This window comes from Carassius gibelio, chromosome B9 (genome assembly GCF_023724105.1).
Source record: "Carassius gibelio isolate Cgi1373 ecotype wild population from Czech Republic chromosome B9, carGib1.2-hapl.c, whole genome shotgun sequence".
NCBI lineage: Eukaryota > Metazoa > Chordata > Actinopteri > Cypriniformes > Cyprinidae > Carassius > Carassius gibelio.
Window position 1 is genome coordinate 28,767,116 of NC_068404.1, and position 15,112 is coordinate 28,782,227.

Consider the following 15,112-nt stretch of genomic DNA (forward strand, 5'->3'; position numbering starts at 1 on the left):
GTGAATTAATAGATACTATAATAATAAACTGGACTCAAATAATTGGAATAAAATTTTCAAATATATGCAAATGTGTGCAGACTCCAATCCAAAAGTGAAAAGCATTGACTATTTCACAAAAAACATTGTATAATAATCTTTTTGTTCATTTAGTTTACTCAGCTGAGTAGAGAACCTCAAACAAAGCTCAAAGATGTTATGTCACTAACCAGGACAACTCCAGTGAAAAAGTTTCGCTGCAGAAAGCCAACCAATCAGGATTGACCCTTTACTAAGCTCCACCTCCTTTGGTTACTGTTGCTAAGCTTTAAAGAATGTGTTCTAAAAGAGAGAAAGGTGATTTCAGTGAGCACCGTGATTGTGCTCAAAGTGGTAAAAACTGACTGAATAGTTTTCTTCCGTAGGACAGAATAAAGCATGAAATTGCCAATCAATTTAGCAGAATCATGGCAAAACAAAACACATGTTATGGTTCAACAGAAAATTTAGGGCAACAGTTTGCATTATTCATTTTGAGTTACAACAACTAACAAAATGATGTCCAATTCACAAACCACACTGAGTTGAGGAATGTAATAATTTGTATTATACATACAATTAAGTTGATTTCTCAGAAAAAAAAAGTTGTTCCAACTAATTTCAACACAATTAAATTTCAATAAACACAGACATTTCCATTTGAATTGCACACAATTTTAAGCTGATTTAACAGTTCAACATTATTATGTCAACTGAGGTAATTATTAAATATTGTTTACCACTTTAAATATTTAATTCAATCAATGAATTTAAATGTTTAACTATAACAACCATGCATTTATTGTTTAAGTTGTAATAACAAGTCCCCTGAATTTATTTTTAGAGTTTCAACTATACCTGAACTGTTGCCAAACACCCAGGATTTCCATACAGTTACATTTAGAAAATGAATAAATGAAGTAAAATACAGCATGTTTTGTATCTGTATAAAGCATTTTGTGATCAGACAGGTATAATGTGCTGCATCAAACGATGAGGTTTGTGCCCTACAGCCAGTCAATCAGTTATTCCACATCCCTCATTCAGCGCTGGTTTATTTCTCACTCCATGGCCCCAGGGGCCCCGTCTGTCAGGCCGAATCCCCACGGGCCTCCCATCGCTCTGATTTAGAGCCGCTAAACGCTGCTTCAGCGCTCGATTACACTGGACACTGATCAAACCTTATTTGCACTCCAATTACACAAACTGCTCCCCCTTTCCATCATGCACCGAAACACCGTAACCCCACCTTAAAAATGATTAACTCGGAGTTATTCCCATAGCGCTGGGTCAGCTTTACAATCCACAGCGGTCTTCACGGGACCAGCCAGCCTGGAATAAAGAGACATTTGGTTTCTTTGATGACAGTCAGTGTGCTTCCTCAAGGCTGAACTTTGCCATTGATGGGAAATGAAAAACGTAAAAGAAGAGTTGGTGAAATTGATGCTAATGCCTTCCGGTGAGTCTGTGAGGTGGAATAACTCAGACGATGGCTTTTTGGCAGTGGCATATGTGCTTAAATCATTAGCTATTCTGTAGAGATTAGTATTGAGTATATGCATTCATTTCATTTGGTTATAATGGGCATTTTTTTCATTTTACTAAATGTAATCTGAACATTTTATTTTTGGGCAGCTAGTGGAACATCTTATGAACATTTGAACCATTTCTAGTCCAATTCCAGCAACACTTGCCTCTATATGCTCAATAATTTTGATTCAATATGAAGCAACTTTCTTAATACAGACTCTTGTCAACAAATGTCAGATCAATGTAATCAGAACATTTTACTTTGGGACACCTTATAAACCAGTTGCACCAATTATTAGTCTAATACCAACTACACTTACCTGAATATTCATGTTGCTTTTATGTTCCAACCTACAAACTCAAATCAAACATTGGGCAAAAAATAATAAAATAATAATAAAAAATGTCCTCATAGACAAGATAAATCTAGTGTTTTCTGTCAGGTTTTGTTGCTATTTTTCATCAACAATATACAAAATGTGTGTACAATGAATTGCACACTCAAAATTCATAAGTACACCAATCCGATTCACTATAAAGCAGTTCACTTTGAACCAATTCACTGAACCTATCTGATTCACTATGACCCAATTTGATTTGTTATGAACCAATTCACTAGGAACCTGATTCACTGTGAACTGATCCAATTTGATAGGAAACAATTCACTTAAAACCAATCCAAGTCACTATGAACCAATACACTATAAACAAAGTCACTCTGAACCAATTTACTATGAACTGATTCAATTAATTATAAACCGAACAAATTCAAGTGAACCAACTACCGATCTGACTGACAATGAATCCATCTGATTCACCATTAACCATTTCACCACGAACCAATTTACCATGAACCAATCCAGTTCACCGTGAATTGAACCAATTCGTTATGAACCTAACATGAATCAAACTTCACATTATTACATGCTTTCTCGGTAAAGCTGTGTGTAAAAATAATTAACACGGACAGCTTGTTGGTGGAAAAGCTGCTCTATTTTAAAAGCATTGATACTTGTAGTTAGTTCATATCCAACACTGTTGTAAAACAACACCAGGTGCAGTTTGCTCAAAGACTGCCTTTGTAATCTGAAGAAGAATCATGAGTGACAATCACAGAAAACACAGAGCAACTCAAGGGTGTCCAATACAGGACAAAACCTCAATATAACGCTTTTTTTCCTTATGCACAATCAGTAATAGCACTGCTAAACTGCAGTAATCTTTATGTATACTGGGCTTCAGCTCTAAGGTCAGGCACAGATATGCGAACACAAAGCGTTGGCATTGTCATCGCAGGCACTTCCCAAAAAGTCCGGCTCTCCTCTCGGCCCAAGCATCAGGGCACCTTAAATATTGACACAATGGAGCACAGTCTGAATGGCTCTTTACTGCATGGGCAAGGTCTCCTTTCTTTCACCTGGCTTTCGCATTTTTTCCGTGCCCAGTCTGTGCTCTTTACCTTGATCTCGCGGTGAATGCATGAGCGACGGTTGTGCACCGCGTCTTGCTCTCGCAATCCTAACCCCCCCATTTAACGCTGATGCAAGGCCCATTTCAAATAAGAGGACAAGGAACATATTACAGCAGGGCTGCATTATTCTGCAGAACATGTATAAACAGTCAGAAAGAATGGGAGTGCTATGTTCATAATGGAATCTGAAAAGCTTTTCGCTTTTTTTGTTCTCATTGTTTCTCCATCCTTTTCTAAACAACCTTCCCTTTTTGCTGGCTATCAATGCAAAGTTCTTTGAGAGAAAATGAAGGGCATTCATGTCGACTGAAAGGGGCTTTTAAAGTTGAGTACAGCCCTGACAAAAGGGAAGGTACGGCTCGCAGAGGCCCTGAGAATGACTCAATGTTTATAACCTTGCCATGCACACCCCCAAGGAGGTTTGGGAACCGCAGAAAAGAGCCTAATGAAAAGGATAGCCCCCTCGCCACAAATAATACCGTCTTCTCGCCGCTTCTTCATTATCCAACAACATCTAGCAGTGTTTATATCTGCTGTTTTATCATCTGTTGTCAGCCAGGCTGAGATTCATCACAGCAAAATTGCATTTTCCAGCAAACCTTGATTGTTATTATTGCATTTCAGAATTTCTATGACTGCAGAACATGAATTGAAACGTGGTAAAATGTTAATGGAGTTGGTGGTACTACTTTTTGGGGTGTTTTTAAATTGGGTTCATTACAGGGGCCTCGAGAGATTCTGATTGAATGCTACAAACTAACTTTAACTTAGCAAATAACTTGTGAGTTTATAAAAGTACTGCACAGAAATGGATCTTGTTTTTCACTGAGAGAATGAATGCTTTAAGACTCAATACTTAATTGGAGTGTCTTTTAAAATTGCATTTAAAAAAAGAAAATAAATAAATAAATACATCAAAATTCTATTTGACAATAACTAAATGTAAAAAATAAAAATAAAATAATATTCCACTATTCAATTTATTATTATTATTTTTAAGTAATATTATAAGCATTATATTCGATTGATTTAAGAACTAATAATAAGTATAAATACAGTTTTAATACAATAAACAATAATACATAATTGTATATAAATATAGTAGATTAATTCTATAATTAAAATAATATATTTAATAATAATTATTCATATAATTAGTAAATAAAAAAAATAAAAAATAATAATACTAATAATATAAAAAACAAAAAAATTATAATATAAATATTTAATTAAATGATATAATATCAATAATAATTGTAATAAATATTATAATATATTACCAAGTAATAAATGACATTACATATAACATTATATACAAAATTATCATTCAGTAAAAATGATAATAAAATTAAATATTTTATTCAGTTAATTATTATTAATATTAAAATCTAAAATATGTTTTTTATAGTTATATAATAGCAACAATAATTCTAATAGTAAATCTAGTGCATTAATAATAATAAAAAACATCATACTAATATTATAATCAACTAATTTAACAGTAATGACCATACAATTACTGTTAAAACTAGGGTAAATGATCTAAATAATTCCCAAATCCACTTTTGAATCCAAAGAACTGTGTGAATGCAAAGAGAAGTGGATCGTTTACTCAACTTACATTCTTGTTCAAGTTTGTTTAATAAGAATCACACCCTTTTAGGCAGCTGAAAGCAAAATCAATATAAAAATAAAACATTTAATAAACAAACACACAAAGAATGTGAGATATAAAGAGATCCTACATGCAGACTCAATCTCAGCCTATTGAATGAATACCTCTAATATCTTATATCTCTGACAAACTCCATTGAAATTTAGGATATTCCTTGCATTTCAAAAACAGCTCTCAAAAGCATATCATATATGCATTGGTTCGACATCTACCACTCAAAGGCGAATGTAAATTTCTGTCAAATAAAGCATGCTCCCCTGTCCTCCTTGTATCGTTCAGCTGACCGGTCGTCAAACTATTCTCAGCGCTGACCGGGCGACAGACTCGCATGCATTGATATACGGGCCTCTCTGAATGGCAGGCTCAAGCAGAAAGGAGATAATCCCACATAATGTGGACACAGTTTTCATTTCTTGTCACCCAATTAAACTGCAATTATCCCAAGTGGAAGAGCACAGAATGGCGGAAAAAACAGGATAAGAATGAGAGATCGCAGCACCGCGGGACTCTTTCACTAAGACACATTAGCCCAGATTTTGACCGAGCCAGATGAAAGGAGAGCGCTTCTCGCACTTGGCAGCGCACAGCAAGATGTGGACCAGCTGCAACAGGGGGTTTACAACTGAATGCCTGCTCAACTCTTTTCCACTCTTTTTGTCCGTGCCATAGAGCAGAGGATAGAAGAAGTGGGAAAAGGACACACAAGCGTATACAGGTTGTTTCAAAGGGACGTGGCGTTTGCATGGGAGGCCTATTGTGTTTTCCTTTTGGAGGAGGACGTGCAGTTTTAAAACCCTAATAGTCCCTGTGGATTTGTAGTTTTCTCATGCAAATGTTCAGTGCACAATGCTGGAGCAGTGGCAAAAGTGTTTGAAATCACTGCCCTTCCCACGTCACAAGAACCCAGATACATAAAAGACAACTTGCTTGACAACTTGTCACTCAAAACACAGAGCTCTCCAGTTTTGTGAGCAATATGCATCAAAAGGTTCGTATGTGGCTGAGAAGAAAATGATAAGATAGTTTTCTCATTCAAGAAAGTATAGTCAAGTTACTTTAATTTCTAGAGCTTTTTGTTAAAGTTGTTTCAAAACAGCTTCACACTAATAAACAGGAGAATAACATGCTGTGAAATTCATCAATTATGAAATTAAAGGCTCTACAGAAGACATTCAGCTTAATTTGAGCTCAGTCAAGACATGCAATGTTGATTCAATTATGTAAATAAAACCTTATTTATAGGCTAATGAGAAGATGAATCATGCATTGTTTTAATAAGGGGCGCAGAACGAATAAAATAAAAGTTTATGTTTACATAAAATAATATAGGCATAATGTTTACATTCTATATGTGTGTACTGCATACTTATATAATATATATATAATAAATTATATACTAATGTTTACATTTATATTAAAGCATTTAGTAGACACTTTTATCCAAAGCAACTTACAGTGCATTTTGGCCATGTTTTTGTTTTGTTTTTTACCAGTATGTTAAAGTTAGCTTCTGTAGCTTTCAGCAGCCTGTAAACATACCTCAGATCAAATCTATTCGTACAGTCAATCGCAAACTCGTCTGTTTCGTGCATTTTGTCGCAGCATTCACGCTGAAAACCAATGCTGCTATTCAATCTTTTTGCACCAGTGGGCGGAGCCAAAGTCACTCCAACTGACAGTGATGTCACGTGCACGCCCTCTATTGTCAAAATAATAAAAATGTGTAGTATTTTATAGTGCTGTTTTGTATTTAGTTTGACTGTAAATGAACTGGACAGTGATATATTTAAAACAGTGAATTATACTCACTTTGCTGCAGGGGGCTCTAAAGTCGCAAAAATATGGAAAACTACATTCAGTTGCTTTAAAGGTTTGTTGCTGTCCAAAGCAATGAGTTATAATGTAAACAGACACAAATGGGCATATTTGGCCTTAATATGCCATACATTAAAGTCTGGACTACAACTATTGACTACTGTCTTTAAAGGGGGGGGTGAAATGCTATTTCATGCATACTGAGTTTTTTACACTGTTAAAGAGTTGGATTCCCATGCTAAACTTGGACAAAGTTTAAAAAAATTAAGTTGTAAGTTTGAAGGAGTATTTTTGTTCCAAAAAAAACTCTTCCGGTTTGTCACAAGTTTCTGAAAGTTCTTTTCGAGTATGGCTCTGTGTGACGTTAGATGGAGCGGAATTTCCTTATATGGGTCCTAAGGCACTTCTGCCGGAAGAGCGCACGCTCCCGTATAGCAGAGCACTGAGAGCACAACAGACTTCACTGATCAGAGCGAGAGCGTCGCGAAAAGTCACAAAAGAAGTGTGTTTTTGGTTGCCAGGGCAAGACAACCCTGCACAGATTACCAAAAGAGAAACAGCATTAAGGGACCAGTGGATGGAGTTTATTTTTACAGAGCATCAACGGAGTTGTGCAAGTGTTTTTGTTTGTTCCCTGCATTTCGGATTGCACATCGTTTATTTCTTGAGGATAATGTAGTCCCAACGGAAAAGGGTCACGATTGTGTGTTGGAACCGCAGGCGGTGAGTTAAACTGCTTCAAATATCTCTGTTGTTAACTTAGCTATCGGCGCATAAGCACATCAAGTAAACAACATGCGATGTTGTCATCAAACTGCACTTTCCACATGTACAGCTTAAAAAAAGAAAAAGAAAAAAAAAAGACGACATAAAGTGGAACTTAGTCATTTTCCAAAACCACTAAGCAAATATATACAGTTTCAGTACATACCACATAGAGACGTCGTTTGCTGATGCTGCTCTTGTTCAATTTCAGCCTCTGGATCTGTGTCACAGCTTCCACATGCTCTCAACTCAAAAGCTTACTGGCGCTCGTGATTCTTTAGCTCCGCCCACACGTCACGCCTCCAGGCGCTCGTGTTTTTCCGGGAAAAATCGGTACAGACTATCTTTCTCTTATAAATATAATAAAAATAAAGACTTTCTGGAGTTATGAAGGATGCTGTTATACTCTATAGGTACTCAAGATTAACAGGATATTGAGTGAAAACGAGCATTTCACCCCCCCTTTAATGAAAACTATGAACCATCTCCACTGTTATTGTGTAGGCAAAAGATATGGTTCACACTGTGACAGCATGCCAACAAGTTGTCACAATGAAAACCTGTCATTAAAAAAGCATCTCAGCAAACTTTAAACAGTAAAACAATTAAGGAAATGTACAATGTAATAAATTTTCATTTATTTGCATTTAAAAAATAAGTATTTTAATATAGTATGGACACAGAGCCATAGCACGTAAGCAATACTTTAATTTTCATTCAGTGTTGATCGATGTCTCTTGATGTTTCTGCTTAAATAACTCTACCTTTTTACCTCCAGCTGAAACTTATTTTGTTATTTCCCTCTTCTCTTAAAAAAGTGCACTTCGGGGTTATCGCCTTCTATGGTTGACGCATAAAATTGCACTTATTTTATGTCAGTTGTGTGGCATAGTGTTGATTAATAATAAAAATAATCTTTTTTTTAATTTATTTTTATCTTTTAAGCAAACATCATGCTGATGACCACACTGACCATTGTTAAAACTGATTATATATAAATGTATAGCCCATATATATTTTACCCTCTGCATATTTCATTCCAAGAAAATACTTTCACATGTCACACTGGGAAAAAAAAATCTAAATGTGTATAATTAATGTGTTGTCTATAAAAATTAGCAAGGAGCTTAGTTTATAATATATGACTTCACTGGGCTGTTTACAACATATATTTAGCATTAATTAGAATATATTTTGACCAGACATAATATATTTTTTTCTGCATATGGGTTGGTTTACTTCTGTGAAATAGTTCAATCTAATCAAAACTGTTTTATACAGCGTGCATGTGCTGTGTATTTTAATGCTGACATTGCAGGCCAAACTGGCTTCGACTGGAAACAGCTCCATAGTGAGCCTATGTAGACGGCACACATTGAGACAGAGCACCAGGTTTCGGGAAAGAGGCGAATATCACCAAAGAACTCTCCACTTTCTACACTCAGAACACTGACACCATATAAAACACGCTGAATGCGAAGGAGAATGAATGGCTTTCTGTTTTGTGTCAGACATCACATCTGCTTCAGCAGAAAAAGGAGAAGTGTATGGAGAAAGCCAGGCATTGTGATGAGATAATAGGATGGATGAGAAACATTGTGAAGTTTAAGCTGATTCCAGCTCAAAATGCTATCATTACGTCTCTCTGTAATGCAGGTGATGCTGCTGATAGAGGAGCAGCTATCAGGTGGCAGTCTGGGTAATTACAACTCTCTGTGTGGACCGGGCTGTGATGCAGCCACGATAAGCTGGAAGAATGGAGAAAAAGCAAGCGGGCGATAATGCACACCGGCTAAATGCTTCAAAACAGTGTATCATCACAAAGTCATCACAATGCCTGTGGGGGGAAAAGACTCTGATTTGTAAACCGCAGGGGTATGAGAGTGGAAACGATGAATACTTCTCCCCGCCCCCTCCAGTTTATTCTTCAGTTAAACATGCAGCTCTTGGGAGACGCCGGCGAAATTTGATTTGACAAACGGCTCAGAAGGTCGCATGGTAAACGGCGTAAGATTTCGGAGCCAGCCTCGAGGAAGACAGATACTGTCACTCTTTGACTGAGACATGGCTTATCACTCGTCCTGTTTTCTCACTGTACATCATTGCCTTTTACTCTCAGATTTCAGAGCGTCTGTCGGTTTAGTGAGCGATTAGCCTGAGAGGACCAGAACAGGAGAGAGCAAGAATTTTTCACGAGGACACCTAGCGATCATGTAATGTTTCCACAGAATAATGACATTTTTAATAGAAAATGTTTATATTATTTTTATATTTTTTTTATATTGGTAAATAATTTTTTTTTTTAAATTATATATATATATATATATATATATTTTTTTTATTATTATTTATTTATTAATTTTATTCTGTGCTGGATATTTGGATCCAAACTTGATGAAAGATTACAGCGCAAACACGACTTTGACAGAAACTCACAGATCTAGTTTCAGTCCAAATGCCTGGGAGCTATTTGTAGTAGCTATTTTGTTTATCTTTTAAACACCTGATTATGTCTATAAATGTGTGGGCTTTAAATAGTGCCAAATTCTGCACAATTTCTTAAAACCCATGACTGTAATGATTCAGACGAATTAAATTCTGTATTTTTCAGTTTCTTTCACTATTGTTCTTAAGTTCATAATTGAGCATCTGCATTAGTAAAAAGTCAGCTAAGTCAAGTAGAAATGAAACACAGTTGGTTAATACTTTAAGGACTGCTGCTGATATATTATGCCATAATATTGAATCTTAAGCTGACTTTATGCACAATCTTCTCTTTAAACTTCATCAAAGTTAGAAATCTGTAGGAAACAGAAATAAATACTGGTTATTTTCTGCCAGTTTACAGATGTTTCCTTTAAAACACAACACGTGCAATGCATAATTCAAACTACAAGTACAAAAAAAAAATCATAGCATCACAGTAAATTGTATCCTGTTTTATGCACTTTTATGGATCCATTCACCTAAAAAAAGCAAGTCGTCCAAAAACACAATAATAATTATAAAAACTTGTTTGTTTTCTAACATGCAGTGGATCTGTTGGCTTATTTAGGCCATGCAGTTAAACATCTCAAACTAGAGGAAGGGAGTTTATATGACAGAGCATCTGATAAGAGTCACTTATATTCTCCAGCCTCCCTGTAATGACCACTCTTTCATCAGTGAGAAAGCGCCTCCACACCCCAGCTTCAGTTTGAAGGGCTCTATTGCAGTCCTGTGTCACTGAGAGATGACATGATAGGCAAAGTGTACAGCTTCTACAAAGAAATGCCCATCTCTTCCCGTAAATCACTTCCTCTGCTGTTTGAGACACGCTAAAGTCTGATTCAAGTTCACATGGAGTTCATGGAAAACTCAAGGTCAAGACTCAAATGAAAGAGGTTTGGCTGTTCCTCAAGTTTCTCAAACCGACTCTACACACTCCTCTTTTATGTACTTTTAATTGTCATACATCACAGTCAAGGAATGTGTAAAAACTATTTATAAACTGAAACTTGAAATGTCAATGTCACACACACACACACACACACACACACAATGAACCTTAATAAAAATGTACATTTCTAAGCAATATAATATCTACAAACATTAAGAATAATATATGATGCATAAATTATTCTGCTATATATCAGCCAACAGACCACAATACCTGAGATATTTAAAAAGCATTTATATAATTAATAGTCAAAATTAAAATCATTTTTGGTACTAGCTAATCAAAATGTGTGTGTGTGTGTGTGTGTGTGTGTGTGTTGGGGAGTGGGGGTTATTGCTTTAAACTATTTGTTGGTATCAAAGCAGAGGCGGCGGTGTTTATGCATTGATTCACTTCAATCTTTTTATTTCTCTTAATCATCGACTGTTTGAAGGGTTTAAAAGGACGTTTTGGCCGCTCACGTGATATTTTTGCTGTCGCCTGAAGCATCTGAAACATAAATTCCCCACAGAAGAGAACAGGACAGAGATGGACACGTCAGAGCTGCTGTCTGTCAATCATCTGCTCTGACACTCATCATCATCATCATCATCATCTTATCTTCACTGTATCCCGCCGGACTTCAGCCTGAACAAAAGACATGCATATAAAGGCCGAGGGCACATCGCCATAACAGTACAACATTAATCTCATTCGAAAGGCGTAATTAAATTTCAGAAGCCACGTTTGGGCGAATAATGAAGAGGAAACCAGGCTTATGGCGAACAATAGATTTCAAACACCCATGTAGCTGCTCAGCATTTAGCGCTGCTTGTCTTTTAATTCACAGATGACTTTCTTCACAATAAATGTGAATGATTTTTTTTTCTTATCTGAATCTTATTTGCTCCCTACCAAGGCTCTGCATCTTTTAAATGTATGATTATTAATCATGTTGGCATCATCTCTGATAAAACCGGATTATGTGCCTTTCTCTTTAAAATAATTAGATGCTTTGACTTTCGATTTGGATAATAATAAAAATAGGCTAATAATAATAGGTAAACACAAAAATAATTAGAATAAAACTGGTATGCGTGCACGCCAATTTTCCGTTTCAAATACAAACGTATGCAGTGATATTAAGAGCTAGGGAAAATGCAATGCCAGTTTCTGCAATTAAATGATTTTCCCACTGGTTAAAAGCTGTCATATTAGGTATCATTTTAATAATAGGGAACAACAGAGAACGTGCGCACAGAATCCACTTAAACATACAATTTGCACAAGGGCTCTCTCATATATCTGTAATTGCACAGTGAAATATTCCTCAACCTCATTCTCGGGTCACGATGCGCTGCCTTCTGAAAATCCTTTGAAGTCGGAGAGAAAGAAGCGACAGAGAAACTCTGAGGAAGAAAAAGTTATCTGAGTGCGATAAACACCTCACGCTTTATCTAGCTTATTAATACCTGTGTGTGTGTGTGTGTGTGTGTTAGAGACGTATTCAGATAAATTAAAGAAGACGTGCGTTCCGTTTGGTCAAGACAGCTGATTTTTTTTTCCTGATTTAATTTCGTGATGTATTGCATTAATGTGACTTTTATGTGCAAACGGAACGCACCCCAGGCATATGAACACAAAATATAAATAAAAAGTGATTTATTAGGTTATATTTGCTAAAGGTGACTCAATATTGACGGTCAATATAAGTTCTCTAACGTTTCAGGAACTAAACACATCAGACTGTTAAAATGCAAATGAGTAAAAAAAAAGAACGAAGTTTAATTTGGTGTTAAATAGACGAAAATCGCGTTCACCTGAGGAGGTAACCATAGCAACAGTCGAACACTTCTCGTCAGGATCGTTATTAAATGGAACGTTGACAAAATACAAATAATTCTGATAGTATGTTGTTTATAAACAAATCTTTGTTAAAAAAAAAATCTAGAATTTACAATTTGGTTTGTGAGATTGACAGATTGCACTACTAAAAATCCCAGATAAATGTATTTCAAATGCGAAAATCGTTATATAATTAGCACGCTTACGTGGAGTAGGCTATTATTAAAGTACTACACTCATATGCTTAAGTTGGAACACACACACACACACACGCGATGTCGGACTGCTTTTACTCTGAGCAAAGCGAGTTTATCATTTCACTCTCTTTCCTCGCGCTGGGTGGGATTTTGGAGCGCCCCGGGTCTGTCAGCTGTAGTGCGCATGCGCCGAGGGCCCTTTCAGCACCTGCCAGCGCGCTCCTTACTTCACATGTTGCAACTCTCGGTTGACAATCACTCGACTGAAGCTATCAGCTGCGGTTGCTTCACCATGGTGAAGAGGAAAACAAAAGTTGAGCAGAGCTAAGGAGGAAGACGCTTCTTGTTCACCCTCTTCGACTTCATCAACAACTTTTTGAGGATATACTAAAGATGCATCTGAGAACATTGCTTTCGTGAAAGTTTAAGAAGAATTACGCTTGGACTGTTTTTTCTTTTTTTTTTCTTTTACGCGTCGGAATGAAGCAGTGAATTTAAAGCAAGCCCGGAGACTTTTACATCGCGTAGCCTACTCTCAAACCACGCGAATCTTCGCCGAAGTGACAGCTCCGTCGGTGGATCTGTAGCTACCTGAGCAGGTGAAGCGAGCGCTCGCCATCATGTCCAAGTCTATGGATCACGTAAAGCGTCCCATGAACGCGTTCATGGTGTGGTCCCGAGCGCAGCGGCGGAAGATGGCCCAAGAAAACCCGAAAATGCACAATTCCGAGATCAGCAAGCGACTAGGAGCGGAGTGGAAACTTCTGACGGAGTCCGAGAAGAGGCCGTTCATCGACGAGGCGAAGCGACTGCGCGCGATGCACATGAAGGAACACCCTGACTACAAATACAGACCCAGGCGCAAGCCCAAGACTTTAATGAAGAAAGACAAATTCGCGTTCCCCATGGCGTATAATTTGGGCGAGCACGAGGCGCTGAAAGTGGGCGGCTTACCGAGTGGAGCGCTTACCGAATCGTTAATGAGCAACCCGGACAAGGCGGCAGCGGCGGCGGCGGCAGCAGCAGCGAGAGTGTTCTTCAACCCTTCCATGTCTACAAACCCCTATTCGTTTCTTGACTTCAGCTCAAAAATGACAGAACTTTCTCCACCGTCTTTCTCATACGCCTCACCGTTGGGTTACCCGACAGCGGCGACGGCTTTCTCCGGAGCCGGCGCACACACCCACACGCATTCACATCCATCACCGGGAAACCCGGGCTACATGATCCCGTGTAACTGCGCGGCTTGGCCGTCTGCAGGGCTCCAGCCACCTCTTGCCTACATTTTATTACCTGGAATGGGCAAACCACAGCTTGAACCGTACCCCGCGTACGCGGCGGCGTTATGAGACTCTGAAACAGTTTGTAAATGTGAAATCAACGCAATACACGTGGAGCATGAACATGTGATGCCACGATCTTCATATCAGATATCACATGTGTTTGTATCATGATTAACGCCTCTGGTGTTCTGTTCGGCGTGGATATTAATGACAGACCATCCAGAATGCCCTCATCAATGTGAAGAGTTCAGACTCACCTGTTGACTCTGTGTGCCGCTATTGCAGAGAAAATTGGGTGATACTGTTCAAGTGGTTGCATTTTAGATATATTGAAAAAAAAAAAACATTGTTTTATTATGAAAATCAACCTTGATGAATTCCCGCGCAGTTTTTTTCTTCTTCTTTTTCAAATCAGTCATGTTGCTGTAAATGTGTACAGTTTTATTAAATCATATCTGGATAGTGCTCTAAATGGTTTGACTAGAAATCAGGTGTAGGCTATATTTTGAGTTTCGAATACTATTCCATGGATGTATGTAATATTTATTGTTCAGTCAGTGAAACTACCCTATTTGTTGATCGCGGGACACGCCGTGTCCTTTAATATTTTTTTTGCACAAAGGGAAATTGATATTGAGCACTTATAAGTGTCATTTATTCAAAAGAAACAACATGGCCAAGTTTCTGAAATTTCTAGGGTGCTGGTCCGTCAACATATTCTAGATCAGACGATCGTAAGAAAGTCAGTTTTTTTTTTACTAACTCGAAGTGAAATTGTATGTTATATGTTTTGCATAATTCCACTTATATGTACTTAAATGCCTATCGTTCATTTACTGAACAAGGGGGATATAATAAAGCGTATGCGGAAAAAAGGAAATTGCTCTGTAGTTCTTACAAGATTTGTATCTTGAATGCCTTTACTTTTTCGGACCAGGTGAAGTGTAAAGTATCCTCTAAAGGACGCTTTTGTTCGGGCTTTGAATAGAATTACTCAGAAATCTCAAGCAGGTCTTTGTAATCAAGAGCCAGAATCCTGATTTATCACAACTCGGATCATGAATAGGAAGGAAGATAAAGAAGAGGAGTTTACTT

General features: G+C 37.3%; 1 protein-coding gene across 1 annotated transcript; it reads left to right on the top strand.

The window, feature by feature from the left end:
• The first annotated feature begins 12,968 nt into the window (after positions 1–12,968).
• Positions 12,969–14,897, top strand: sox21b (SRY-box transcription factor 21b). The gene has a single exon (XM_052564741.1). The coding sequence runs from the start codon at positions 13,355–13,357 to the stop codon at positions 14,081–14,083; it is 729 nt and encodes a 242-aa protein (XP_052420701.1). The 5' UTR covers positions 12,969–13,354; the 3' UTR covers positions 14,084–14,897.
• Positions 14,898–15,112: the final 215 nt, after the last annotated feature.